Source organism: Rhynchophorus ferrugineus, unplaced genomic scaffold (assembly GCF_030347505.1).
Source record: "Rhynchophorus ferrugineus isolate W39M unplaced genomic scaffold, kcgeb_rfMv2 rfM1, whole genome shotgun sequence".
Taxonomy (NCBI): Eukaryota; Metazoa; Arthropoda; class Insecta; order Coleoptera; family Curculionidae; genus Rhynchophorus; species Rhynchophorus ferrugineus.
This window is the reverse complement of record NW_027472580.1, coordinates 87,055,073-87,082,632: the sequence shown is the minus strand read 5'-3', so window position 1 is coordinate 87,082,632 and position 27,560 is coordinate 87,055,073. Positions and strand designations below refer to the sequence as shown.

At 33.6% G+C, this 27,560-nt stretch overlaps 1 protein-coding gene across 1 annotated transcript in view; it reads left to right on the top strand.

Annotated features, from left to right (window-relative positions):
- The window catches only part of bchs (WD repeat and FYVE domain containing 3 bchs), a 68,352-nt gene that overhangs the window by 23,444 nt on the left and 17,348 nt on the right, over positions 1 to 27,560 (top strand). Inside the window, exons 3-12 of the mRNA XM_076396560.1 lie at positions 9,713 to 10,117; positions 16,096 to 16,288; positions 16,351 to 16,537; positions 17,467 to 18,267; positions 18,342 to 18,525; positions 18,586 to 18,905; positions 21,496 to 21,652; positions 21,721 to 21,849; positions 24,161 to 24,402; positions 24,557 to 25,050. Coding sequence (XP_076252675.1) covers positions 9,713 to 10,117; positions 16,096 to 16,288; positions 16,351 to 16,537; positions 17,467 to 18,267; positions 18,342 to 18,525; positions 18,586 to 18,905; positions 21,496 to 21,652; positions 21,721 to 21,849; positions 24,161 to 24,402; positions 24,557 to 25,050 — 3,112 coding nt within the window. The remainder of the gene's footprint in view (positions 1 to 9,712; positions 10,118 to 16,095; positions 16,289 to 16,350; positions 16,538 to 17,466; positions 18,268 to 18,341; positions 18,526 to 18,585; positions 18,906 to 21,495; positions 21,653 to 21,720; positions 21,850 to 24,160; positions 24,403 to 24,556; positions 25,051 to 27,560) is intronic.

Here is a 27,560-nt window from a genome sequence, read left to right as displayed (position 1 = left end):
AATTAATTGTAAATTAAGGTTGTACTAAGCGTATCTAATAAAGATGTTATAAAAAAATACTAAAAAAACTTTGAATAAACTATATGTACCACACAAGATGCAGTATCCACACCTATTAGCGCGTCTTAGTTGGGAGGATATATTTGGTTTAAAATTTTGCAAATTTTGTGTGATAACAGCTGTATTTGAACAACGATAAAATAAAACGTCACCAATAAATAAATATTACTAATAAAACAATATTAGGTATATTTGTTTTGAATGAAATGGTGGTTGCAGTTTTACTAAGATGCAATTTCTAAAATGTTATATATATATATATATATATATATATTTATATTTTGTTATCAGGTAATACTAGATAATAATTGATGACATTAAATAATATTATTCGTTTAGATGAATGGTTTAATATTAGATATGTATAATCACAAGGTAAGCATCTATTTGAGTGATGTGAGTGGCGCAGTGGTAAAGGCGATAGGACGGTCCTCCTACTGTTCGCGGGTTCGAATCCTGCTGGGGCATGGTTGTAAATTTATGTTTGTGATTGGTTAAAATTTGTGATTGTCCTAGGCAAGAGTGTAAAATCCGACAAGGAAAATGATCCCAGTCACGCCAGTAACCAGGCTGGGTAAGACCGGATGCCTTATGGGATGATTTATAAAGTTGGTCACTCGCCAGTCGGTAGGCTTAATGTTGAGGACCGTGGTTCGGAGCCCACGTTAAACTGTAGGTCCAGTCCAGATAAACCCATAGTTGGTAAAAGGAGACACCGCGTGTGGGCTGAACGCTCTAACCATTACGCCATAGAAGCAGTTGCCTGCAGTATTTCCTACGGCTTCTTATATGATATGGTTAGTGATTAAAAGGCAAACTCAATGGTTTTTACACTAAACTATTTCCGATTTTCATATACACATTATACACAAATATCTGATTATTTTAGAAAAAAAAATGTGAAAACTTTATAGGGGCCTTGGAATTTGAATGTTACCCTCGATTAACAATTTCTATGACTGAAAATGTAACAATTGTAATTGAAAACTGATTTCTTATAAGTGTATTTTTGTGTTCTGTTATATTAGGTGTTTATTTAATATTAAATGCAACACTCAAGAGCTTGGTTCCTGTTTGCCCGAAGTAAAAACAACACATTCAACAGGAAATCTCTCAATTTACTTGGTTTAAGTTAAAAAAATATAACCAATAATTTTAGTCGAATAAACAGAAGTCAGGATAAAATGTAAAAGGCCTAACGAAGTTTGAATTTTGTGGATCGAATTTAGTTTCAGTGTGCAACTAAAGAGACAAGCTGTGGTGTATAGTCTATTCAAAGTGATTTTGTACATACGCCATTTAATTTTGTGACGTCAAAACGCCGTAATGTTGCCACATCAACTCTGAATTTTAAGTAAAGTTTGGCTTTGACATACAACAAAATTCTAATCTAAATAAAATAATTGAACAAAAATGTTATCAAATATACTTTATTTTAGCATCTTAGTACATCTAAAAACTACAGTAGCCACAATAGTTTATAGGTTAGAGTTCTAACCTCTTATTGCCTTCAAGAATTTTGCATACGTCTGAGAACCGGATGACTTTGACAGGCTCGTTCGTTTTCGTATTCGAACATATTAGACCGCATTATGTCTCTTGTTAACTAGAATAAAATGAGAAGGAAAATATTGTCTGATTCTAAAACTAATTTACAAATTGCGGTAGGCAATACATTAAACATCTTGACGTATGTACAAAAAAAACTCTAAATTGGCCATATGATTGGTTATTGCATTTTTATAAAATAAGTTTGGTTATGTTTGTTATTTGTTCATTTTATGTTTATATTTTAAGTTGTTTTTATTACTTCGTTGTTTGTGATAATGAAAATATGGTGAAATTAAAAAAAAAAGATTAGATTTATCAATAATAAAAGAGAACATAGAGAAATAGGAACGAGACAATCTACTTATTGTTTTATTTTCATTTTCTATAATATTTATAGGCTGAACTAACAATTGACATGTGGCCACATGTTATCTAAAAGATGCTGATAATAATGTAACATAACTATTTTTTTAAAAATATCAAGAACGATATATCGCTATTTTTGTAATATCAATATGTGGATATTTTTTCAATATTGGATGTTAAAAAATATATATGTATGTAGTTGCTGCAGATAATACTGAGTTTGAACCAGCACAAAGTACATAGAGGGTACATTTAGGAGTGCCAAAACTAAATATAAAGGAAATATTTCGATAATACTTGAATAAATACATCAATGCTGTTACTACGTTGTTAAATTATACTACACTTGACATCAATTGTATCTTATTTCATCCATTTTCAGTATTATTTTAACCACTTTAGCTACAAACTTATATAAATATTAGCATTTAGTTAGGTAGTTAACATATTTTAAGTTATTTAATACCGTTACGCTTCAATTTAAGCTCCCAATGTAACAGGTCAGTTGAAAAGTCCCCGGTCTACATAATTCCCTTCAAGGATGATACACCGATTATAGCGACCCTCCAACTTTTCAATACCATTTTTGTAGTACGATTTGACCTTTGCTTCAAAATATGCCTCAGTTTCGGTGATCACCTCTTCATTTGACGAATTCTTACCAGGGGGCATTCTCTTGAGATCTGAGAACAGGTAATAGTCGCTGGAGGCCAGATCTGGAGAATACGGTGGAAAAGGAAGCAATTCGAAGCCCAATTCATGGATTTTTGCCATCGTTTTCACTGACTTGTGACAAGGTGCATTGTCTTGGTGAAGCAGCACCTTATTTTTTTTTCAAATGTGGCCGTTTTTCGGCGATTTCGTCTGTCAAACGGCCCAATAACGCTATGTAATAATCGCTGTTGATGGTCCTTCCTTTTTCAAGGTAGTCAATGAAAATTATTCCATGCGCATCCCAAAAAAATATAGACGCCATAATTGGACTGTTGGGTTTTCCCACGCTTTGGAGCGGGTTTATCGTGTGCAGTCCACTCGAATGACTGTCGACTGAAGTTCGGAAAGAAATCGAAGGAAACTCTGGTTTATTACGCATTATCATCTTCAAACACTGCTCCGAATCATCAACTCGTCGTTGTTTTTAGTCAAAAGTGAGCTCACGCGGCACTCACTTTGCACAGAATTTTCTCATACCCAAATATTCGTGAGTGATATGATGTACACGTTCAGTTGATATGTTTAGAGTGTCTGCTATTTTATTCAATTTCAATTTACGGTCATTCAAAATAATTTTGTGGATTTTTTTATTGTTTTCGTCGGTAACAAACTCTTTTGGGCGTCCACTGCATTCACCGTCTTCGGTGCCAGGCTGGAGACTTTTCAATTGACCAATTTTCATTTGGCCATTGACCAATTTTCATTTATTATTTATGATATAACTGAAGAAAGTTAATGTTGATAAATAATATTATGTAAAGCCTGGAAGTACTGTAATTGTTGACACAGTATATTTTCATTTATGAATAAAATATGAGCAGGTGAAAAACGCAGGCGACTATTGAAGTCGTGTAATCAGGTTCCTTTCTACTTGAAAAATAGACCCGAGCAGTTTAACTGAATATGTTTCGTTTTTGAACAAGCTAGCATCAGTTATATAAATGATTTTCAATAAGTGCGCCAAGTAATCTGAAGGGGTAATTAAAATTATTTCAAACTAATATTTTCTTGAGTATGTTTTCAATTAGTAGTGTATTATAGATAAAATTATTATATATTTATCTTATCCAAGTTCTATCGTATTTTGGATACGCCATAATGCATCATTCTAAATTAAAAGTAGGTCGATCGATAAAGAATATTATTCATTTGTCTTACCGGCTAAATTTTGGCACAAAGTTGAAAAACACTTTGTTAGTTTTCGACGGTTACTTTTTCCATTTTAGATACAATCATATTTTCTGAATAACACATATTTTATAGAAGATAAAACCATACTGGCGAAGTTCGCTGTTTAGCATCTTGGAATTGGGTTATCGTAGAAAATGTTAGGTGTTTGCATATATTGCGATGGGTCAATGGGTTTAGTATTTACTTGTTTGTACATAATCACTACCTTATTGATCTTGAAGCCTACACGGGAACAGAAAATATTGTTTAATTTTATTACTTACTTATTTCACATGGTTGATGTGAATAATTATAATTAAATTCAATTTATAAAAATATAAAAATTCCTTTTAAATTCGGACCGGATTTTTTCTTCTTATTTGGCTCTAGTTGGAAAGAGACAAAATGCTGTCTGATGCATCGGAATATGTAACCGAATCAGTTTATAAAATTAGATTTATGCTGGTACTAGTCAAACCTGTTGTCAAATGTCTACAAAATTATTTGAAACATTAACAAAAATACTTTACGGGTTAATGTGCTAACATTGCGAATTTTAATGATGTGCATTGGCTGTCTTATTGGATATATTCTAGGTTGAGGTTAAGGTTTCAGAAATAGTAAAGGAAGACACAGAGAGAAACATATGGTGTTTTATGCCCTTGGCAACGCACGCGCACTGCCAATTACTGGGGTGGCTGGTGTATGTACGGTTGTCTAACGGGTCGTACATACATGTATTTTTATCAGCGATATCTATCTTTTAACTTTTAACAGTTATATCTATTAAAATCGGTGGTTTTTGAAATTATCTACATAACAGTTTTCCATTTAGTGTTATTGAGTGATTCAGTGTAGACAGACGCTGACCATGGAACGCTCAATATTGCATTTTTACATTCATTCTTTTCGACGATTTAAAAGTAGACATCGACAAATGTCGACACTTATCTTCATTCAATCCATCGAAAGTCGTTACAACCACAGACTTGTTTTGACTCATTTTGGAAACCCTTCAGCTCTTCATGATGCTCATACTGCCTGGTTAGAAAGCGATTATTCACATTATTGATTATTTTAGAGGGGTTATTCGTGTTGATAACCAATTTCTTTTTTTGACCATCTTAACTGGACGAGACGATTTTTTACTTCACTTAGAAGCTTCTTTAAACCACATGACATGGCAACATTTATTTGACGAAAAGGGAGAATAGGAATTAATGGGAAAAGTAATTTTTATAATGGATTACCTTAAAGTCGTATATCTACCAATACTTATTCAAAGAAGCCATACTGTAGCGCATTTGAAAGATATATAGAACATTCTATTATATTTTATTATATTAACATTCTAAATATTAGGTATTGTTGACTTCTTATACAACACTTTAAATTTATTTACATAAGACTAGATATTGGATAGCAAAAGGAGCTTGAGAGGGTTTTACATGAATTAATGGTGTAAAATTTAAGTTTCCATTTTTTCAATTTGAGCCATTTTTAAACGAATTACTACACGTAAAGTTAAAAAAACATTTATATTAAGATTGCATTAAGAATTGCTTACCATTATCTTCCCGAAGCTAACTAAACCATTCGTTCAATTCTCTAGTGTCAGCGACCGACGCGATAAAAAGATCAATCAGAATTTTTCGATGGCAAACTTTCGATGAATTGTATGATGAACAGTGAAAGAAGTCTTGTGAACATCACTTGGATTAATTTTTTTAATGGCGGAATTATTGTTTTACAAGAAAAGTGGCAAAAAGTCGTCGATCAAAACGCACATATACCATTGCTTAGTGTAAGTTAGAAATTTATATGAATAAATTTGTTTTAAAATTAAAATTATTTTTGCATTCGATGGGCGGGCTTCGACATGTGCTATTTTTGTGATTTTCGAAAACTATTTTTCATCACCCATTACGATTTGTCGATTTTTTAATTGCTGGTCGTTCAATTCAATTCAAATTGCGACTCTTGTGCAAAGTATTCCAAGATTTTGCGCTAAAAAAAAGGAAAAAAGTTTGCTAAATCACAGCAACGTGGAAGCTACTGGACACAGCTACTGGACAACATGCAGCAAATGAGAAGATTCAAGCGAACCAAATCACACGAACTAGTTTAGTGTATAAGTGTATATTTCAGTTTAGCTTAAATAGATTAGTTTTATTCTAACTTCATGATTCATTTTAGGAATCATTGCGTTAATGGATCTAATACTTACGGTTGCTTCAGATTCAATGTATATTTTAGGACAATTTTGCATTATCAGTTGTGTAAAAACTGGCATCAGTACTTTCTGGTACAACAACTTCTTTTAAATGAACTTTGGTACTTTCGTCAATGAGATATGAGAATTTTTTTTGGAAAAAAGGGTTTTACAATTTTCATTATTTGCTTTTTCTTGAGATAAATAAATGGAAAATCTTATATTTAGATTTTATTATTGAATGAAAAATTACATATTAAGAGAAACATTTTTTATGTACTAGTTTTAAATGCACTTTGTGTAAATGATATCATATTCTATTTTTACACATATGCTGGTGTTAATTTCAGTATTTTAGAAACTTTCTAAAAAATAGCGCTTTCCTGACGATCTGCCTACATTATTCAGAATTTAAGTTGATAAATATGGATATATGCACTGAATATATCAAATTAGAATTTGAAGAAAACAAAGATGAGTAATTGTATTAGATGTAGTAATGGTTAAAAATATATTATTATTTAACGCAAATATACTGGGTATAGGGTATAGCGACTTTGTAGTTAGATGTTTTAGTTGATTCATGCCATTTGATTATTATTTGTTTGGAATATAAAAAATATGAGAACAGTTTGATAAGTCCGCAATTTTTTTTAGCTAAAAACGCGTATTATTGCCTCCGAATAATACGTTTTTTTCATTGTCATCATAATAGGCCTTTGTTTCCTCTACCTCCTACGCTCTTGGCCTTTGTTCACGTTATAACCTCTTCAGTCGACCTGGATAATATCCTGGATGGAGTAGCAGATTGTAGACCTATTTATTGAGTTTTGCTATGGTGATTACACCCCTGCATTGTCTTGACGGACCAACACTTTTTTCTTCGCCAAATGCGATCGTTTTTGCTTCAATTTAATGTCAAATATATTCAAAGCCTCGATGATCTCTTTTGGGTGACCTGAACGTTTGGCGTCACAATATAACTTAGATTTTATTTTGTATTATCACCTCCAAATAATAGGTTTTTTCATTGCCATCAAAATAGGCCTTTGTTTCCTCTATCTCCTTCGTTTCTAGCCTTTGTTCTTGTGATAACTTCTTCAGTCGACCCAAATTTTACCAGTTACCACCGGCATTTTCTTTGATTTTGGAAATATGAAACAGTCACATGTAGCTAAATCTGGAGAATATTCTGGATGGTGATTACACTTCAATGTCAAATCTATTCAAAACCTTGACGATCTCATTTGGGTGATCTGAACGTTTGGCGTCATAATAGAACTTAGAAAATCGCTTCTTAACCGTTAAAATCACCATAGTATTTGTTAAAGCCTTGGTTTCGGTAATGTACGTGCAAAGAATAACGCTTAATCAGCACACGAAAATCACTTTTTCTATTTTTGTTAAAACTTAAGAGGTTGTCTACTGTGAATGACTGTCAAACCCAAACTAAATACTCAGGTCTTGCTCAAAATCTCACAGTAGTCTATTAAGAGATTACACCTGAGGGCATCAGTGATGCATTTAAAGTTACTGCGCGGGATATTAAATAAGCCACTAACTTACTAAACTGCCCTTGTAAGATACATTCATAGTTATAGAAACATTATCACATGTTATAGAAATAAAAAATAATTAAAAGAATGTCAAAAGTTTATCACAAAAATGCAAAATATATCATTTGATTAAAACATATTCGTTTTGAAAATATTCTCTCCGCTGAGTCTATGGAAAATGTTTTAATAACGAGCTATTTATAATCTGACAAATACGATGCGTGGTAATAAAAAGCAATTCGAATTATTGATTTTGGTCATAACGTGAATTGTAGCATCGTCTTGGTGAAGATATCGTTTCACAAAACGGAAGTTTTTCCTTTACTGGCTTGATCCCCTTTTGATTAAAAACGCAATTACCATGAATTCGCAGAACATTTATCGCTGATTATCGTTTCTTTTTGAAAATATTGAAAATTATTGAAGATACTGTAAAAATACTGTAAAAACTAGTATAGGAGATTGAATAGTTGTTTACACTTGCTTTAGGATGAATTTCGTTAAAGTTTTAATTATGTTCATACTCAAAAACTGTATATCAACACAAGTGACAAATTATGAATATAAGTCTTAGAGCCCGAAAGACAGAAATCGACTGATGACTCTTCCGAGACAAGCCAAACCCAACCAAAGTTGTTGTTTGTTTGTCCCTTCCACATTACTATTCACTTCTAGTAGCACTGTCGTTTCTGAATGTTCACATACTATTTACAGCCTTTTATCAATCCGTCGTACCTCTCCGAGAGACAACTTGCACTACTAAGTTTACCAATCCAAAAAAATGCGCGCGTTACTCTATACCGCTCAGTGTGAGGTTCTTCCTTGGCACCTTACAACATGAAAATAAACTGATCAAATCCTTACCGATCCATAAATCTCGGTAGTTAAACTAAATCCGGCAATCCCAGTCGTATGCCAGGGTCTCTGTCTCCCGCAAAACTACATTTTCTTGAAGTCGAAGCGACATCAGCAAAATACCAATTGGTTCTAGCTAGTCGCTACGGAAAAAGAACAAAAAAGATACAACAGCTACTTACAAACACGGTCATTGTGCGGCAGTTCTGAAACTAAGACAAAAAGGTACCTGAGCAACCAGTTTTCACTGACAATAGTTGAATTAAAAATACATATGAAATATCACAAGGATAGGTAACATCATATAGGCAAGGAATCAACAGCTATTATTACAATATACTTGTAATAATAGATAATAATGATGAAATATTGTTTCTATATAGTTACAGTTTTGACCGATATAACAAGTCAATTCAGCAGCACTTCGCCAATTTCGAAGAACTTAGAAAATGGCTCGATGAATTGGTATATAGGAGAGAAAACAATGTTGTAAATAAAGTACAAATTATTTTCTCTCTTCTTTGAGTAAATTAATACCCAAAGACATGTTGTGTTATTTAAATTAATAATAAAATATACATATATACATTTATAGATTTTAATTAATACGTTATGCAAAAAGGATTATGATTTAAACCGAATGTACTTACTAAGAACTAAAACCTGGTTTTGATTAATATTAACAGGAATTCTACTGGGTTTGATTATTGATACTTCTTCTGTTCAATATTTATTTTCGATACGGTTAACAATACTTTCTTTAATTCTTCTAACCATACTTTTCTCAATTCTTCTAATAATGCTTATTTCATTGTTCAACAATTCTTTCATTAATGCTTATTTCAATCATGTCTCACGTTGTCAATGCACCATGTTTTATTGCTGAAGCTCTTCCCTCGGGTTCTTGGTGGTGGTGGACAAGGCTGGTCGAAGAAACCCTTTCCTGTATTCAGATTCGTTCAGAATGTCGAGGTGGGAAATACACTTCCAGTTAGGAAAGTGCAAAAATCAGTTTAAAGGTCTAATAAATTAGACCCCTAGACTATACAACAGAAAAATTCTACGACTGACGTTAACTTAAATTTACACTGCCCCAAATATAAATAATTAAAAACTGCGTCGCAACAGAACCAAATAACCAGTACTTTGAATAAATAAATTTTTCCATTTTTTTAAAATTATGTAGACTTTTTCTTCCGAAAAAATAATATTTGAAATTTTGTTTCAGGTATTTGGAGCAAGTCCTACCTGCGACATGAACGAGAAGTTCTGGGATATACTGGCGTTCTGCCATCAAGTTTCGCTGCTGATGGTATCCGAGGTACGAAAGAGGGCGTCCAACCAGTCCACCGAGTCGGCGAGCGCCGCCATCGCCAAATTCCTCGAGATCGAGAACTGCGAAGAGTCCAGCAACGGATGGATGCTGTTGTCCACATTGAATCTTTTGGCGGCTGGTAATGCCACGCTGGTCCAGGTCATGGCCGAGGTGGCGGTACCGTCGACTTTAGTCAAATGTCTCTACCTCTTCTTCGATCTACCCGAGATCCCGGAAACCGAATCCAACGCCAAAGATGGGGGCAGCGATTTCACGCCGTTGGAACGACGAATCCTTTTACAGAAAATATTTGTACAGGTGCGTAAAATGGAATATCGTAGGGTAAAATTTAAACTCGGGCGTGTGATAATTATATCTAAATAAAACAATATAAAATAATTTACACCTTAAACAAACACATAGACAAAAAACAAATGACACCTCTTCATTCGACGAAAATTTATTTCCAGCCAACATTCTTTTGAGATCTGAGAACAGAAAATAGTCGCTGGGAGCCAGATCTGGAGAATATTTGACATCGTTTTCACTGACTTGTGACATGGTCTTGGTGAAGCAACACTTTCTTTTTCTTCAAATGCGGCCGTTTTTTCGGCGATTTCGTTCTTCAAACGGCCCAATAACGCTATGTAATAGTCGCTGTTGATGGTCCTTCCATTTTAAAGGTAGTCAATGAAAATTATTCCATGCGCATCCCAAAATACAGACGCCATAACCTTGCCAGCCGACTGTTACGTTTTCCCACGCTTTGGAGCGGGTTCATCGTGTGCAGTCCACTCGGATGACTGTCGATTGGGCTTCGGAGTGAAATGATGGAGCCATGTTTCATCCATTGTCACATATAGACGCACAAACTGGGGTTTATTACGCTTGATCATTTTCAAACATTGCTCGTAATCATCAAGTCGTCGTTGTTTTTATTCAAAAGTCAGTTCGCTGCACCTACTTTGCACAGAGCTTTCTCATATCCAAATATTCGTGAATGATATGATGTACACGTTCAGTTGATATATTTAGAGTGTCTGCTGTTTCTTTCAATTTCAATTTACGGTCATTCAACATCATTTTGTGGATTTTTTAAATGTTTCTAAATTTAAAATTTTATAAACCAATGTATTATATGGCACATTCAGAAATGTTCTTCAGACTCAAAATTATGTTTAACAAAATAGAAGTATTTTCGCCATGTTTTGTGTTTCGAAATTGGTTGCTTTAATGAAATCCATGAAATTTGAATAACAAAAATAGCCGGTTTGGTGGCGCAGTGGTAAGGACGATGGGACGGTCCTCCTACTGCTGCGGGTTCGAATCCTGCTGGGGCATGGTCGAAAATTTATGTTTGTGATTGTTTAAAAATTGTGAATGTGTGAATGTTCTAGGCAAGAGTGTAAAATCCGATAAGGAAAATGATCCTAGTCACGCCAGTAACTAGGCTGGGTAAGACCGGTTGTCTTCTGGGATCTAAAGTTGGTCACTCGCCAGTCGGTAACTAGGAGGACCCATCGGCCCTATCTCAGTCCCTGGTGAAATAATGTTTATACATGTCACTGCTGATTTTTTTAATATATGCAGCTCACTACAGAACACTACATAAGATCAGATGGTTTGATTCTTTTAAGTCGGTGTCCTGTTCTGGTGGTATCCAAAAGTTGCAATATTTCAATATTAGTATGAGAACGGAGTCTTTCCTCATGATCCGTGCAATTCTCTTGATTTCTTGATTGACTGTGGGTATCTGAAGGTCTCGATGTAACTAATCAGTCCTATAGTATTTGGGTGCACCCACAATATCTCTTAGGACTTTGTTCTGAAAAATTTATATTTTATTTATGTTACTCTTTGCAGAACATCCCCATAATTGAACTCCGTATGTCCATATAGGTTTCAGTATTTGCTTATATAATAGCAATTTATTATATACTGATAATTGTGATTTTCTTCCAATTAGCCAGTACATATTCCTATATTTTAATTCCAGTTATTTTCTTTTCTTCTTTATATGTTCCTTCCAGCGAAGTTTTGCATCAAGATTCATTTCGAGATATTTAGCGTTGATGCTATATGGAATGATAGCATTATTTAATGTTATTGGTACTTGTACAATCTTTTTATAGGTGAACTGCACATGTACAGATTTACTTTCATTAATTGTTATTTTCCAATTTTGTGTCCAATTGTTTATATTATGACTACGCTGTATAATTTTCGTGAGGCTTCTTCACTATTGTCTCCGACAGCTATAATCGCAGTATCATCAGCAAATGTAGCCATCGTAATATTTGCCATATGTGGTATATCATAAGTGTAGAGTAGATTAGCAGTAAAGCATTGGTCCCAGTACACTTCTTTGTGGTACACCTGCTTTAGATTCTTTTATTGTAAAGTAAGCTTCTTTTTGTTTGACTCTAAACATCTAAACTCTAAACTCTGGTTGTAATGTATGATTTTAATAGTTCATTGTGTTCTTTTGATAGCATTTTTTGTAGTTTATGAACAAGGCCTTCATGCAAAACCTGTCGAAGGCTTGTGCTACATCTAAGAATATAGCTGAGCATACTTTTTACTTTTGTAGGCTTTTTCAATAACATCTGTTATTCTGTGGACCTGGTCTTGGTTTGTTGAGTGCTTGTTAATAAACCCAAACTGGTCTGTTGGTATTAGGTTTTTTTCTCTCTATGATCGGTTTTATTCTTTTCAACATGATTATTTTCATCATCATTTCGTTTCTTTACCATCTAAAAGTAAATTTCTCAGATAGTCATTTATGGTTTTGTTTTTAATTTCCAGTATTTCTCTTTTCAGTCTTTTGGTTATATTGTTTAAACTATTTTTATTTCAAGTGTTCTGTTTTGTTCCCATTTTTTCGTAATTTACGTTTTTCAGCTACCATTTCCTTCACTTCTTTTGAATAATTAATTCCTTTAGTTGTACTATTAATTTCTGGAGTATTATACCAAGCAGATTGTTAAATATATACTACGAATTTTTCTGCTTCAAGATTTATTTGTTCAGTTGTCTTGAGGGGTACATTTAGTTGAATTCGTTTGTTCAATTCTTCAGCAAATCCTTCCCAGTCTGTTCTCTTGTTTGTTAACGTTGGTTTCTTTCTTTTCTTGTTATATTTTCGCTCAACGTCATAATCACTGGCGTATGATCTGAACTTAGCTTAAAATTTTCTTCGACTTTTATATAGTTGGCTGTTATGTTTGTTATTAAGAAGAAATCTAACAGATCTCGGGTTTTCTTTTGATCAGTCGGCCAATAAGTTGGTTTTCCAGTTGACATGTAACTGCATCTTAGTTCAGCAGCTGCTTTATGCAGTTCATTGCCTTTAGTTGTTGTCATTCTAGATCCCCATCTTGTATTTTTTCATTGAAATCACCTCCAATTATAAATTTTACGACCATGCCCCAGCAGGATTCGAACCTGCGACTATCGCAACAGTAGGTGGACCGTCCTGTCGCCTTTCCACTGAGCCAACCAAGCCGGCTTTTAAGCAAAAATTATGTAAAAAATATAATACAAAATACTCGATCTTATAGTATCATAATTCGTTTATAAATAACCAACATTTTGGGAACCAGTTTCATTTTTTCTTTCTTTTAATATGTTGTCAATAACAGTCGTTTAATAAGTATCAAATATTAATTAAATATATCTTTCAAGTAAGTAATAATGAGACTTGAAAATCAGTAGGGTTTATTTTAAAAATTAAAAAAAAAAACAATATATTGTATGGTATATACAGAAATTTTCTTCGAGCCTTAAATGATGTTTAATAAAATAGAAGTATTTTCGCGGTGTTTTGTTTGTTTTGAAAAGCTTTAATTCCATGAAATTTGAATAAGAAAAACAAGGCAAAATAATTATGGAGTATCATATTATTTTATGCTTAATTCCTGTATTATTGTTATATTAGAGTTTACCGAAAACGTCCGTAAAAGAAAAATCAATAGGTAAGCTTTTAGACTGACTCGTGGATGTCTCCATTTCATTCATATTTTTGTCGGTTCCTTGGGCTACTTTGAATTCAGCGACAGCACAAGAATCTTGAATTTAAATAAGGATTTACTTATTTCCCGACTTTTTTCCCTCTTCTATTCCGCATTATCACATACGTAAATCATATTTCTGAGATCCAACACTAGATCTTTTGATTCGAAAATGCCCGATAGTGAGCATATTCTATGAAAGTTTTATAAAAACATGATTTTAATATTAAATGATGCAGAGAGCTAGTTTTTACGTGTTGATAAAATACTTCTTTATATTGCTATTATTTTAATCTTATAATAAGTGATGTGCTATGTTAGTGTCTCGATTTTACTTATTTTCTGTGGTATCTCCTCGATATTTTCATCTCGGATACTCTTAGGTCAGGTTCTGGTCTTTCTCCTCACTTTCCTGGCTTCTCAGATTCTCTCTGCCTGTCAGATGATAAGGCGCCTATACACACTGCCAAAAAAGTTCTGTCTTGATTTGGAGTATCATAATATCATCAAACATCCTTTCTGCTAATACAATCATCAGACCTCAACATAATTGAACCGTTATGGGGATTTTTGGAGCAGAGAGTGTGGAGTAGATTTCTCTTAGATTAGTTTTGGTGCAAAAATTGGTCAATATTCTGCTATAAGTTTTTCAGAGATTCTACGTATGTATTTCTCGATGAATTTTTTATGCTTTAAAAATAAATTGTTGCTCAATATCTTATTAATGAATAAATATTGTGTATATGTCAGGTTTTCGTATTATTTACTTCATCTCCTGCATAATGGGTGTGAGAAAACATTTGTAGCGTTTTTTTTTCGCTATTTAAAATCCACCTGTTTTTTTAATAATATAAAATGAATTTATTAAACCAAATATCATTATTATCAACAATGTTTCGTAATTCTTTCTGTAGCATCATCAAGCCATCTCTAAAGAACTTAGTAGTAGGTTTGCCTTTGAGTTTTGCATGTACTGAAACAAGTGAACTATACGCTCGTTACATCAACATTTCACAACCAAGCTCTCGCAAATTTTTAGGGATTATTAAAGAATTGTTTGACGGAAGTAATATATTTTCTATTATCACTTCAGTTATTTATTAGCGTTTGGCAATTAATTAGCTTTCCAGCTCATGATGGACGATTCCATTTCAATTTTAGTACACACAAAGCATTGCTTTTTTCTGCATCAATCTTTGCTTCCTATACATTTGTACTCTTCTCAATTTTCTCACAGATATTATTAATCTTACTATCACAATTCCTTATCCGTAATAGTTATATCCATTTACAAATGCAAGGCCATGATTTGATCCAGATATTTTTCCTTTCTTTTCGTTTTCAAGCGAAAGCACCTTAAACATGTACAGGTATTAGCACTATCTGTATTTCTCGATTTGATTCCAATTGACGCCATCTTCTGGGAAAACTCCTTAAATTCTTCCAAGTGTAATACTATTTTACAATGAAATCCCAAGTAAAATATTACAACAACTTGAGAAGTCCTAAAAGCTTGCGAATAAATCCTAATATCTAACCAGTGTTCACAGCAAACTTCTTGAAAAATACAGTCTGTTATCTGAAATTTGTTTGGGTTAACTATTTCTAAATTTAATTTTCACGGAAGAAATGTATTAAACTAAACAGGAATATAGGATACTTGGACTTTTATTGGAATGGAGATTGTTTTCCTCTTAGGTCAGATATATATTTGACAGTTAAAAATTACAATTTTTGAACTTTTTCATGGATTCTACATCAGTTTTACTAGTTTCCTAGGTTTTTTCAAAGGTTTAAATTTATTTACACCTACAATATAAAATAGAACTATCTGGTTTTGACATACCTATTCAGTAATCAAATTCTGAAAATTTATCTCCATATTTAAAATGTTTTCTATTCGTCAAACTTCTAAAACGCTACTTCATTTACACACAAGATATGAAATATGAAAGGGTTTATGACACATATAACTATTGATTTACTTATCAGTTATAGTAATACAGACTGACTAGGCATCCTATAACTATTTTATAAGGACTTACATCTGTTTATAAGAAAGCAAACAGATTATTTAGATTATAAGAGACCAACGTTTAAAACATGTAATTGATTATTGTGTAAAATAAATAAATTTTATATTAACTATGGAAATGAAATTATTTTCTTGCCAACCCAAGGAGTAATTTACTAAACGTTTATACACTCTTTCTCTTCTCTCAAACTCGTAATACAGATGTTATTCCCATTTATATTTCTTACTCTACTAATTATAATTATTTTCAGTTATTGGTACGACTATGTAGCCATCGGATACCAGCCGAAGAACTAGCAAAAAAAGATGACTTAACGCTGCTTTTCTCGGCGATAACATCCTGGTGTCCATCCTACAACGTCATGTGGAGAAAATCCGCAGCCGAAGTTCTAATGACCTTATCTCGACACGGCCTTACCCCTCCAGTTGTTGGTTATATTCACAGTAAGCAGTACCGTCCGAAAAACCGCATTAAAACACAACTAATTCGAATATTTCCATTCCAGCCAAATCTTGTGTTACCCTGTGTATAGACAACATGAAAAAAGTACCTGAACTAGCACCCTTAGAATTAGTCGAGATGTTCGTGACAGTATTTTGTTTCCTGAAGGATTCCAGCGAGGTCTCATCCACTTTATTGGATGATTTCAGACAAGCTCAAGGATATGTTTTTTTGTCAGAGTTCCTTATTAAGTACGTAGATTTTTTTATTCTTAATTATATATGTACCGTAATAATTTTTATATTAATAATCTGCAATTTATTATATAGAAATCTTTATAGAGATAATTTTCATTTCTGATGTAATTTTTACAGTGTTGCCAATTATAATAATCGAATAATACAGTCGAAACAGTCGATAGTTGAAAAACGAGCGACTGAAAATAGTAATTATTATTTTCAGGAAAATGCACATTTCGGTTGCTTTTTCCCATTCGTGATGTCAGACGAAAATATACGAATTCTTTCCTGTATAAATTGTGAGAGAGGGAAAGACAGAGATAATTGCTTGGAGCAGTTTATTTTAAATGTGCTTATTTTTTCCAAAGGTAGTATAAGGGAGAAACTAAAGAAAAGGAAAGAAATAATTACTATGCAATGTGTACTTTCATTTTAAAAGAAGCAGAAATACTTTTATGTTTGAATTAGTGGTGTTGGCCGCCGGAAAAAATATAGATATTTAAGAAAAAGTCGATATATCATTTTCGATAGTTTAAAAAAAATATCCAGTTATATATCAGAAGTTGAGAATTCTTTTTGAAAATATTCTCAAACCATAGAACGTTTCGCTGAATGCATCATGCATCAGGCAGTGTCCTCGGAACTCGGCATCAAGCTAAGTTTTTACTTCAATGTATTTTTTCCCTTCAAAAAGCAATATTTTATCAACACGCGAAATTCCTTTTTATCCATTTTTTTCACAATAACAAAAGTTGCTTCACTCAAAATGCACCATATATGTGTCAGACTGGGGACTTTTGAATTGTCGTGTTAATTAAACAGATATAAACTTTCTTTTGGGACACCTTTTATATAAAATAATTGAAATAACCGCTCATAAGTTAAAAAATTATATATCTATTCATATTTTTACACTACATCAATATTAATTTAATTTTCAGACTTGAAAATGAAAAATCGAATGAAGCTCAAGAATCAATAAGAAACTTGGTATTAATGATCACCTCATTGTGTATGTGCGGCTATATTGAACTGAAACCATCCCAAGCCTCCACCGGGTCCCTGTTTCAAATGACCGGATTTATACTGCCTCAACCATCCGGACGTGGCACCAGCGTGAGGAACATCCAGGCCTTCCAGGTGCTCCAAAACACCTTCATCAAATCGACATCAACTCTAGTGTGCAGTACCATCCTGGATGCTATCTCTAGCATCTACCATTCAGATAACGCCAATTATTTCATCTTGGAGAACGAGAACACTCTCAGTCAGTTCACGGAGAGGATCCACCACAAACCTCCGGAGATCCAGAAGAAACTCTTCGAGCTCGTCGAGTTTCTTGTGTTCACTCTGAATTTCGTTCCTTGCAAGGAATTGATATCGATGTCGATTTTTCTCAAGTCGCATAGTTTGAACCACGTAGAGTGTGGTATAACGTGCATGAAGACGCTTTTGAATATACTGAAGCACAACATTATATTCAAAGACGTGTATAGAGAGGTGGGTTTGTTGGAGGTTTTCGTCACGTTGCTTAGTCGATACGCCAGTTTCCTGGAGAATAAAAAATCAGCTAAAACCAAAGGGAAAAGTTATAGTATACCTGCTGGTCAAGACAAACTAGGAGGTTTGGTCATTGAGGCCATAACACTTTTGTTGAATAGCAATAGTGCGAATGCTACAGTTTTGAGAGAGTGTGGAGGAGCTAAATGTGTTCATCGATTAGTTCAATATATAGAGTGTAGGTAAGTAGAATTCGTTTAACCTTTTCAAATTCCATGATCATTATAAATATATTTTAATACAACACTGATTACAGATATGCTGCATTAGGAATAATTAGAGAGTTGGTTTTACCTGGCGGGGGAGATGAAGACATGAACCACCTACTGAATACTCTGCATTCAGCTTCATCCACTGAGCTGGACTTAAAAATTGACATACTTGAAGCCTTGAAGCTTTGCTTAAAGGAGTCCCATAAAACTCGTACAATTTTCAGAAAGGTAAATTAAAAACATATTTTAAGGAAATTAATATAATAATATAATTAACTCATATTTCAGGCCAATGGGTTCATATACGTGACGAGCGTTTTGGTGGCGCTGGAGGGTCGGCTCTCTAAGAAGGAAACCAATCCACAAGTGATGGGTCTCATTCATTTGGTCTTTCAGACCATTTGCACAGCCATGAGGTTCGAACCGGCTAACGCAAAGTTTTTTTATTATGAAATATGCAAAACTAGTCTCTGTGATACGCTTAAGTTGTTGGGATGTTTTTCAACGGAAAAGATCTCGGCTATTAGTGAGATGGAATCCGAAACTCCTACAAATAGTTATCATGATATTTATCATAAATTATTTACTGGTACCGTTACTAATGTCAAGTAAGTGAATCTTTAAATTACTCAGTATATACAACGTGCGACAAAAGTCCCGTTATCATTTTGCTTGCCTATAACTTTGTTCAAAGAAAAGATAAGTAAGTTTGGTATTCATAATAAGTTTATTTGGTATTTACATTTTATTTTTCGTTATCAATGAAAAATTATATCGGCTAAATGGTGACCGCAATTCGCTATGCAACTTTCGACTCCTTTTAAAGCCTTCCATTTTATTTTTTAAGAAACCCTGCAACATCTGAGGGTGAATTTCTTCAATTTCGTGACGAATATTATCTTTAAGAATATTATCGATAAGAATCCTTTGGGGCTTATTCACATAAACTTTTGATTTTAAAACAACCGATAAGAAATAGTCTGGTGCTGTTAAATCCGGAGATCTGGCTGGCCATGCTAAACCGCCACTTCGCGAAATTAGTTTTCGTGGAAAAAAGTCATTCAATAATTGAGTTATGTATGCTGTGGCCCCATCTTGCTGTCACCACATGTCCTCTAGTCCTTGCTCTTCCATTTCAGGCACAAGAAAATTTCGAATCATGTCTTGGTACTGTTTAGCAGTAACACTGACTGCAACACCTTGATCGTTTACAGCATGTAGTATACACCATACAGTTGTTTTTAGTGGATGCAATAGTGTTTCATGAATTAATTGAGGATTCCGTGATCGCCAAAACCGATTGTTCCGTTTATTGACGTGGCCACTGAGAAGAAAATGGGCTTCATCGCTCATTATCAATTTAGACGAAAAATCTTAAATTTCACCAGGCGGCCTTAGGATTGCATTAATGTACTCAATTCCTTGATCAGGATATCTAAGGAAATGTGTTACTGGGAACCACGTCTCCGAATTGATGTTTCTGAAGACAATACTATCGCGCACCAGAGCCACATTTTTAGCTTTACGAGACGTCTGTTGCCTTCCAGAACGAGACCTGTCTTTATTGTGTGTGTATTGTCCCTGTTTCTGCTCGTTCTTGTAGCTTATATTTATCCATAATACAATTTCGGTATCTATACAACATAATGGCTAAAGTGAAACTGAGCTAAATGTCACCTAACCAAGATTGCGCGCCATCTCAAAATGGTAGCAGGACTTTTACCCTTATATTTATAAAATATGCAGTGAGGATATTTCAACATAATAAATAGTGAAATTCTATGATTGAAATGCTATTTAAAACATTAATTTGAGGAATTACTAATCAAATATGCTTAAGTTAAAATATAATTGCAATATTGGCTTTAAAAAAATTGTAGACAATATGCAGTAACCATCAAAATCAATTTAAATTCATAATCACAAATGAATAAAAGACGTAAACATTAATGTAAGATATTTAAATAAAATTTGCGGAATTTACAAATGATTTTCGCGAATTATCTCTTTCTTTGCGATTCTCATTTCTTTCTAAAAATCAGTGTCTGTTATTTCGCTAAACCCAAAAAAATATACTTCTTTGTGATCCAACCATGTCAACTTTTGGCACCTTCAAAACATAACAGGCGGGAAGAACTGCCTTTTTGTTTTGACTTGAAGAAACGTGCACCTGATGAACATCATTTGAGTACTGTTTTGAACGTCTTGGAAATTGCGGTTTGATGACTCTGAATTTCTAGATGCTAAGTTGAGATATTTCAGTCGAGCCAAATCATCATTGTGAAAAGTTAACAATTATTGAACAGAGTATTGAAGTCCATACACCACCAATATACAAAAAAATGGCAAAGTACTCACCAGACATCGATTCTTTCGATTACCACTTGTTTTGGCTAATGACTTCTGGAATCGCAAATCAGAACTTTGCTTTGACTGATTGCTGCGCGACTTCTTCCTCTCGAACTAAACTTTACTAAATGGGCTAATAACGACAGTCTTCTACACTATCACAATCACAAACTGTGCGCCTCGGAATATTTTTGAAAACTCTTTAATTAGATGGATACGTTACAATTTATTTTCGATACTCCTCTCTTGGGTACCTTGTAATCTTAAAGTAGACTGGCTTAATTATTTTCTCGCAGCCTGTATTATTAGTAACAGTTTATAGGGGGGAGGGGGGGGGGATTTCCAATACTCTTATAATTCACCTTTCGCGCGATATTTAATAAACATAAATAAACTTCAAACACATTGGACGCCTGAACTACTTTGAACAAAAAGCATTGTTTTTTCCTTTTACCTTTTTTCCTCATTGACTTTTCCTTTTATTTATACTTCCAATATATCTGATTAATTATCAGTTATTATTAATCAAATTATATCAATCATTATTAAGCCAATATGCCATATTAATATGCATTTTATTGTCACTAACCTAACTATAGTTACTGAAGTATAACTCCTAAAAAGATTGAAGTCTATAGAATGTAGTATTTAATGATTCTAAACGCATATCCTATATAAACAATCGTGACAATATCACAATAGAATTCCTGGTACACACTAACACCATTGTATAATAATACCCAATGATATGCAAATAGATATTATGCCACTAAGGATATATTGTGCTCATTTTTATATTTATTTAATCTCCTGTAGTTAACAATAATATTAATAACGTTTGTTTTATAGCATTCCAGATGATATATCACCATCATTAGGATATACGACTGTAATTTATAGGCTACTGTATGATTTAGCGTTAGATCTGTTTGATAGAGCAAATGTAAACCCGGTTATGTTCAATATTAAGTCACCTCCTTTATCTAGACAAAATAGTGAATCTCAGGTAAGAAAATTCGTTCATTGATAACATTTTAGAAAATTCAATTTTAAATCTTTGATTTACGCTTTTAGGCTGATGTTGCACAGAAAGATAAAAGATCGACTGTGAATAGTCTGAACCTTAATCCACCAGCTCCGGATCCCATCGTGGTCCATCCCGGTGTCGTTATCTGCATGTTCCAGCTTTTGCCTTGCATCAAAGTAAGTAACAATTTTTAAAACATCTTTAGTAATTGTTTTTCTCAATTATCATTGTTGGCTTTGATAATGTTATTTTTATCGCTGAGAACTATCGACTGAAAATAGTCGAAACTGTCGATAGGCAGATAAATAGTAATTACTATTTTCAGTGAAATGCGCGGTTGGACTGTTTTTTTCCATGTCAGACGAAGATGTAGGAATTCTTGTCTATATAAATTGTGAGATAGGAAAGGACGGAGATAATTGCTTGGAGCAATTAATTTTAGATGTGTTTATATTTTCCAAGGGTAGTATAAGCGAGGCAGATGTATATATATTCATTCACGTGCTAATTAAAAAAAAAAAAAACAGGAAAAAATATTACTAATTCCTGTAATTTCTATTAACATGTAATAAATAATATAATTTTAAAGGAAGTAGGATTACTTTTATACTGAATTTTCTGTGGATTTGTAAAAAGGAATGGAATAATAACACCATAAATGTTTTATCGTGTCTTAATATATTAATTGCTATTTTTAAATAACATAGTATAATAAATATAAATAGTACAATATAACTGAAACAAAACGTAAAAACTAAAGATATAACCATAAATAAAATGTAACCGTATACCTAATCATTGAAAAATCTAATCCCTGACGAACCTAAAAATGATCGTACAATAACTACCAGATCCTTTTTAAATAAAAGTTTTATTTATTTTTGGACGGAAATATTTTAAAGTTACTGTTCAGGAATATTATCATGTTTTCAACTTTTCTCCCGTGAGGCGATTTCTTCGATCGTTAATTACTTGCCCAGATTTTGAAAAAACTCGTTCCGAGGGGACAGATGTTGCGGGTACAGAGGAATATTTTACGTGTAACTGATATAATTCAGGTAGTGTCATTTTATTGACGTGTCAAAAATCCAATGGGTTTTCTAAACGTCCAATAAATGGCAATTCCAAATACTGTTTAATCTGTAAAGTTGCTGTAATACTTGGAGTAATGACTTCTTTCATTTTAGCCTTTTTTTAATCAAAATATCTCCAGATGTCAATACATTCCTGGTCAGTAGTTGTATCTCGAATTTTTCGAGATGTGGAACTATATTTGTATTTTTTGAAGTTAAAATGGAAGATACCTCTTTTGTGATAACTTTTTGTATCGCCTCAGCATTATTTGCAATACCAAATCCTGCTTTTTTAAATCTAGGATCTAAAAATGTGGATTTACCGCATATCGTGTTCATTTCTAAAATTGCCAGTCTTTTATTGATGACATGTAATAGACAATTTTGTATTTTTTCCCATTCACTTGTTAAAATCCTGGATTTGATGGAATGTACCAATGGATATAGTTCATCAGATAATTCGGTGGTTATTATTTCAATAGGCTTTAAAAGTTGAACACATTCTGTTAAGATAGTCCATTCGTCAAAAAATAAAAACTGTGGTACTCTTCTTAATAGCCACCAAAATAAATTGTTGAATATTAAAGTAGAGTTTTCCTATCAGAAAATGTATTTATTACAAATATTTAATATACTTTATTCATCTCCTTACCGTTAATATTTTTAAAAGAAGTTTAAAAGAAGAACTGCTACTGCAAAAACTTCATTTTCAAATTCAAAAACTTCATTTCAAACTTCATCAAAAATCTTTTGGAATCGATGCAATTTCTGAAACCTTCGGAACCTAATTTTGGTTTTCAAGATTTTAGGAAAAAAGTTTTGACAAACAAAAGGCTTGGACAAAAATCATGAAAGTTTTTCAAAAAAGTTTTACCTATTATGCCAGTCAAAAGTATCTTACTACTTATTATTTACAATTTTATTTTTTCCCCTCGAAAACTAGCGTTCCAAAATGCTGCTATATTAATTTACAATATGTAGTTATTTACAAGCAAACCACGAAAAAACATAAAATCATATATGTAATATAAATCTATATAAGCATAAATTCGACGCATTAATTTCAAGGTCGTGGCTAGGACGACACAGCCATATTGTTAAAAATCAGTCGAATGTAGAACCGAAAATAGTAACTAAAAGTAAACGACTGAAACAATCGATAGTAAATAGTAATAAAATCAGTCGGACCGAAAATAGCGACTGAAAATAGTCACTGGTAAAAACAGTCGAACCAAAAATAGCGACTGAAACAGTCGATAGTAAAAAGTAGTTAATTACTAAACAGTCGATTTCAGTCGATTGTTCCCAACACCTATTTTATAATTTCACAATTGCGGAAATATAGATGCACTATTTTTAGCTCTAGTGATTCTTCAAGGCGCAAAAAACGTATTTTTTTCTAATGTGATTTTAGGATGACAATTTTGAAACATATCTGAGCCTTCAGCTGTACGTGGCTGAAGTTATCAAATCGTTAGTGAGAAGTGAACGAAATCAGCAAGTTATGTGTGATACAGGTTTTGTAAATTATTTGTTAGAAATTGGATCAGCACCATTACAAAACGAAAACCACCCTTTACATTCTCCATTACAATATATGTTGGAGAGACTGGCAGCTCAAGCATTAGAACCAATTGCTTTGAGGAACTTTTTGAGGTAACTGTTTTTAATCACATTTCTTCATTTTCATAAATGTAGTCAATTTGTTATGAATTAGAAACGTAGTTAAGAAAAATGTAGGACTATTTCTAGGATTGTGTTAATAAACTGTTTAATATTAATCCTTCCATGATTATGTTTTTAATTTTAGATTAGGCAATCCGTTGAGCTGCTTACCTCTTGGATCAACAGAATCTGGTGGTGGGCCAGTACCGTTGACGCGCATCAAAACCATCGTTTCCATGACAACGCCAAAGGATTTCCGCGCCCAGTCCACCTATACGCTTCCTCCCTTCGTGGAGTTTGACATGTCGGCCGAGGGATTCGGTTGCCTGTACCTGCCGAGCATCGCTCCCCAGTCCTACTCCACTCCAAGCGTAGTATCGGCGGTGGATAGCAGTATTCTGGGCGGAATAGGATCAGGGGATCGTCTGTTTCCTCCTCAAACCGGACTCAGTTATTCCACGTGGATCTGCGTCGATAAGTTTTCGGATCCGAGAAATGATCCCCATTCGGTTCATCTGCTTACGTTGGTGAGGACGTACAACGGTAGCAAAGACGATCAGGTGGTTTGTCTGTCCATCGTGCTCTCGGCGCGAGATAAAGCCATTATCGTTTCCACCAAAGAAACCAGAATACCAGAAAGTGAGTCAGTATCTGTATTTTTTCTTATATTTTTATGTTAGAACTTTTTATACAAGGTATGTCGAAAGAAAGTTTATATTTGTTTGATATACTGATCTACCAACATTCATCTTATTCGAAATTGGATCAAGGAAGTTGAAAATGCCAGTAATGTTGGTAAAACCAAAATCAGTTTATAATATTATTTTTTTACATTATTTATTACGTTGCCGACTAACTTACAATTTGTCTTTACATTAACTTAAATCTAGGTATATATCTAGGAGTATCTTAGACTCTGATGTAATATTGTTGCATCTCACTAGAATACACTACACAAGATCAAATGGATTGATTCTTTTTTTCTGTTTCCTGTTTTGGTGCTATCCAAGAGTTATATTACTTTAATATACATGAGAACGGAGACTGTCCTCGTGTCTCCTCTTCATTTATTGGGTGACATTCGGTATCTGAAGGTCTCTATATAAGTAATTAGTCCTGCAGTATCTCGGTGCACCTACAATACTTCTCAGCACTTTGTTTTAGAAAACTTGTATTATATTTATATTAGTTTTCGCGGAACATCCCCAAAATTAAATTCCATATGTCCATATATATAGGTATCAATATTTGCTTATATAATAACACTTTATTAGGTACTGATAGTTGTAATTTTCTTCCAATTAGCCAATACATTTTCTTATATTTTAATTACAGTTCTTTCCTTTCCTTTTTTACATGTTCCTTCCAATGAAGTTTTTGCATTAAAGTTCATTTTGAAATACTTAGCGTTGTTGTTAACTGTAAGAATATTATTATGTATTGTTATTCGTGGTTCAGCCGTCTGATTATATGTGAACTGTCTGTTCGTTAATATGTGTATAATTATTTGAACCTTTCAATTCGCCAATGCCTAAATGTTTTATCCAATGAGTATTTTGTATAAAATTCAATTGATTATCGAATGAAGCTCATTTTAATCTTAATCGATACATAAATAAGCACAACTCTCGCTATTGGCTTGTAACGAATCCGAAGCGAACGCACCAGAAACATATTCATTCGCCTAAAATACGAGTTTAAGCTGCAATGTTGGCTCAATGAATTTTTTTGAAAATGAAAGAGGTCGAATTTCCAAATTTTTTATCTGAATCATTTTTATATCAATTACATAATTTATATTTCCCAAGTTAAAATTAAATTAGACTACTTAAGCTGAAATTATACAACACTTATATACTATAAAAGTTCATATGGTTTGATTGGCGTAACTCTTCTGATTTCCTGCGCATTGTCTAGAATTTCAGCCCAGCTTTATTTCATGTTTTAATGCAAAATCTTAGATAACTTCGTAAATCGGTTTAACTTCGAGTTTATCGTGTAGTTCTTTGCTAGTTACCTAGCCATAAGCATTAATTAATCGAAGAATTCTGTTTTGGCATCGTTGAATTATAAGTTAGTTTGATATTTTAGTGCCCTATGGGGTCCAAATAGGCTGACAAACCAACTCTTTGATTTTAGGACTAGTTGAGAGTATCTTCTTAACGTGATGTATGTGAATAATTAATGAATATTTTTGAATAGACGGTTTATTTTGTTTAATCGATCCGCTGTATAAAAACTTTCTTTTGATACAGTTTGTACGAGGGTGGTTCAAATTTGATCGAGACAAATACTCTGACACGTTTATTTACTATTGAAAAAAATTACAGTTTTTCTGGGTATTTCCGCTCACTAGTTACGCATTTTGTCCATCTTTCCGGAAGTTTTTTGATGCCGGTATTACTCGGACAGAAGACTCAGAAGGGTAGAGTAGATGCAGCATTAGTGGTGGGTTGGGTGCGCAGGAAATCGACGTACAGCACGCCCCGCTGGTCCCAGAACACCGTACACAGAACCTTACCCGCGGACCTGGTTGTCTCCGCTTTGACTGTCGCCCCTTCCTCCTTCTTTCTTCACTCTTTAGACGACATCTTGCTTTCGGAAGTGTAATAGTGTACCCATATCTCGTCTGTAGTGAAGATTCGCGTTAAAAATCCGCCCCCCTCCGCTTCGTATCGCGTAAGCAAGCGGCGACAAACTTTCAACCGCGTAAATTTTTGCTCGATGTTCAACAGTTTAGAAACCCATCGCGGCGTTATTTTGCGATATTGAAGGTGTTCGTGGATTTACACTACCAATACTGATGTTGAGTTCAGCCGAAATGTCTCGAACATTCATCCTACGGTCCTCCAAAATGAGTTGTTCTACGTGGCGAATGTTGTCTGGTGTGATGCTGGTTCGCGGTCGACGATCATGTGGCTCATTCTGGACGGTTTCGTGGCTATCCTTGAATGCTGTCGCCCATTTAAACACGACAGCCCTACTCAGGCACTCACTACCGAACTAATTTTTCAAACGCAGAACAATTTCCGTCTTTTTAACGCCTTCCCACACTAAAAAACGAATGACAATACGTTGAGCTACGGCGTTCAGCACTTAATTTTCACCTATGGTCGAAGCACGCGCTTAAAACATGCGCTCCCGACAAA